Raw genomic sequence first — 3,018 nt, forward strand, 5'->3', positions numbered from 1 at the left:
AAGTAAAGAGGCTTTGAAATGTACTTCAGTAAAAAGTACCCATAACTAGCAGCTGTTTTAAAGAGTACCTGACCTCCCTTTATATTAATAGAACAATAATGTCATTGTTAGCTAATGAATGTTTCCATGCTGAACAACGGCAACATGACAACGTTTCCATTGGTCCCTCTTCTTTAGAGAAGACCAGGAAATGATGGATACACGGATCGTGTTCAAATCAATAGGCACGCAATGACTCTAAATAATAATGATCACGCCACCAAACACACATTCAGACTAAAGGAACCAGCCTGTTTGGAAAATGAGAGAAGTAGAAAGTACAGGTATTTGTGTTCAAAATGTAAGAAGTAGAAAGTACAGGTATTTGTGTTCAACATGTAAGAAGTAGAAAGTACAGGTATTTGTGTTCAACATGTAAGAAGTAGAAAGTACAGGTATTTGTGTTCAACATGTAAGAAGTAGAAAGTACAGGTATTTGAGTTCAACATGTAAGAAGTAGAAAGTACAGGTATTTGTGTTCAACATGTAAGAAGTAGAAAGTACAGGTATTTGTGTTCAACATGTAAAAGGTCGTCAGAAAAATAAGTAGTGGAGTAAAGTACCGATACCAGGACAATGTACTGAAGTACAGTAACGAAGTATTTGTACTCCACTACTTCCCATCAGCGTACACTTCCTTTTTCTTCTCACCGCTTTCACTAGGCTTTCTGCACTCGGCATGTGCTCCATATCCACAAAAGGGTGCGTGAAGAACTCTTTAAAGGTGATCCGGGCGTCAGGGTTTCTGTCCAGCAGCCGCAGAAGAAGGTCTCTGCAGTTCTTGGATACTCGGGCCCCGGGAGGCAGCTGAGGCACAAAACATGACCTTATTATGTTGCAGTAAATCCACAGGACAATCCCCGGGGAAAAGGACAGCGGATTGTTGCCAAAGACCTTCAAGTCTCACAAGGAAAAATCTAAAGATGACCTTAAAACTCTTGAGTGAATCCCTGGGTAATGAGCCATATGCTAATCCATTTAGCTCCAGTCTACACAAGAGAGACAAGTGTTGTGAAAGCCCTCCATCTTTTACAGTATACCGTCATCTTCCACTGTTATAAAGGTGATACACAGGTTGTGTGTGCATGCAATCAGCTGTAATGTCAATTTAGAGTTAAATATCTGTAACTCGTTAGTCCAGTTTGTTCAAGTGCCACTTTCAGAGTGTTATGTCTGTATAGACGATTATTGGGATAAAATGAATTGCAATATATTTGTCCGGGATAATCATAAAATCAAATGTTCACACACGACTAGGACGGCGACACAGATATTACTTTAGTTTCAAGCAGTCTGTTACGTTTATTTTTACATGGGAGTTCATGCACATTAATATGTATAGGGCCATAACGCAGGGACTTTAGCCTTTGCCGACCATTTACATGCACTAAAACCTACAGAACACACTACAGGGAAGGGAAGACTCAAAAACAGAAAAGGGCCTTTTTAAAAAATCAACTTATGGTAGAGATATGTTTTTTTTTTAATAACAGGTCATAATTGTAAATGTTGTATCGGCCTGTCGACAAAAGAGTATTTTATTTCTATCCCAGATTTTCCATTTAACTTTATAAAGGTACCTGAATCGTGACTGAGTCCTGAGGGGGACGAGGGTAAAGTGTGAAAGTCTGCCACCTAGTGGTTTAATGGCAAAGATTCACAAATACTGGGAGAGAAAACTCACGAGTCAGGGGTAATGTGTTTTTAATTACAGCTGTTGTTCAGTGTGAGCAATAAAAACGTAACTACAAGAATAACATGCTCACTGAGGTGCCTCATCAAATATTATTTATTATTTAAGTTCTCTTATTCCCAGGCGTTGTTAGTGTGTGTACACTTTCTAATAGTCTCATACCAATAGTGAGTAACTCTGACCTTTGATGCAGTGGCAAACTGACATCTAGTCCTTTTCCAAAAGCAATGTGCTCTACAGATAATCTAGACATAATATGACATGTCATGTCATGTGACTGTCTATTTATGTAACTGGGCTTATAATGAATGTAGCTCCCATTATGTTCTTCAATCATTCTCTTTTATATATTTTAGTTATTTTATTACTATATCCACAGTCTTGATATCAAAGTGTTTTGTCTTTTTGGCCTTGTTTAAAATGTGCTTTTTATTGCACGTCATGGTGCATCTGTTGTATGAAACGTGCTCTTTAAATAAAGTTCATTATGAAATTAGAGTTTGTGACATTTTGAGTATCCATCAAGTGAGGAATACGTAGCACGGTGGAGCTTTATTTCACACCACCAGGGTGCACAGTGAGTATGTTGTGATATTAACAAAATGTCACGAATAAATAACTAATTAATTTCACGAATCTGACCTCAATAGGTTGGTTACTCCGGATCTTCTCCTCCAGTTCAGCATATGATCTTGATGCGAATGGTGCTCGCCCAAAAAGTGCCTCTAAAAGAACAGAAACAGTGTTAAGTTCATCTGCAGGGATTTTACCAACAAAGAGTGATGCATTTCCTGTAACAGAGTGAGACCCCACGCACACACTCAGACACTCAAAACCAGACACTTTCTACACTGCTATGGACAGTCTGGAACTAATGTGCATTCCCAAAGATATTGAAGTGACTGTTGTTTTGTATATATTGATTGTTGTGTTTTTACCTTAATGTGTGCATGTGTATAAATGTGTCTGTTGATTTTGTATAGGATATACATGTTTCATACATATTTGTTTTTGTAATCGGGATTGTGGGAAACGGTATTTCGATCTCTCTGCACACACAAACTTGATTGACAATAAAGTTGACTAAAATAATAATCTTATTTAGGCTACCTTAAATATCTCTTGCACTAAGTCTTTGTTGAGAAATTGTAAATGACTCCTATAGTACGTCGTTACTCACACAGAGCCATTACTGTAGTGAGACAACAAACCTTTACTGTACCACAGTAAATGGGGAAAATGTGTATCTTTCACGGTCAACTTGTATATATTTTGTTCGGTTTAAT

General features: G+C 37.7%; 1 protein-coding gene across 1 annotated transcript; it reads right to left on the minus strand.

Annotated features, from left to right (window-relative positions):
* Positions 1–648: 648 nt before the first annotated feature.
* ulk3 (unc-51 like kinase 3) lies at positions 649–2,457 on the minus strand (the record flags this gene model as incomplete). The annotated part of the gene is made up of 2 exons (XM_010787535.1): positions 649–846; positions 2,375–2,457. Coding segments are annotated over 2 exons (281 nt in total), but the record flags the coding sequence as incomplete, so codon positions are not given.
* Between the last annotated feature and the right edge of the window lie 561 nt (positions 2,458–3,018).

This window comes from Notothenia coriiceps, unplaced genomic scaffold (genome assembly GCF_000735185.1).
Source record: "Notothenia coriiceps isolate Sejong01 unplaced genomic scaffold, NC01 NC01_scaffold00030608, whole genome shotgun sequence".
In the NCBI taxonomy this organism is placed as follows: Eukaryota; Metazoa; Chordata; class Actinopteri; order Perciformes; family Nototheniidae; genus Notothenia; species Notothenia coriiceps.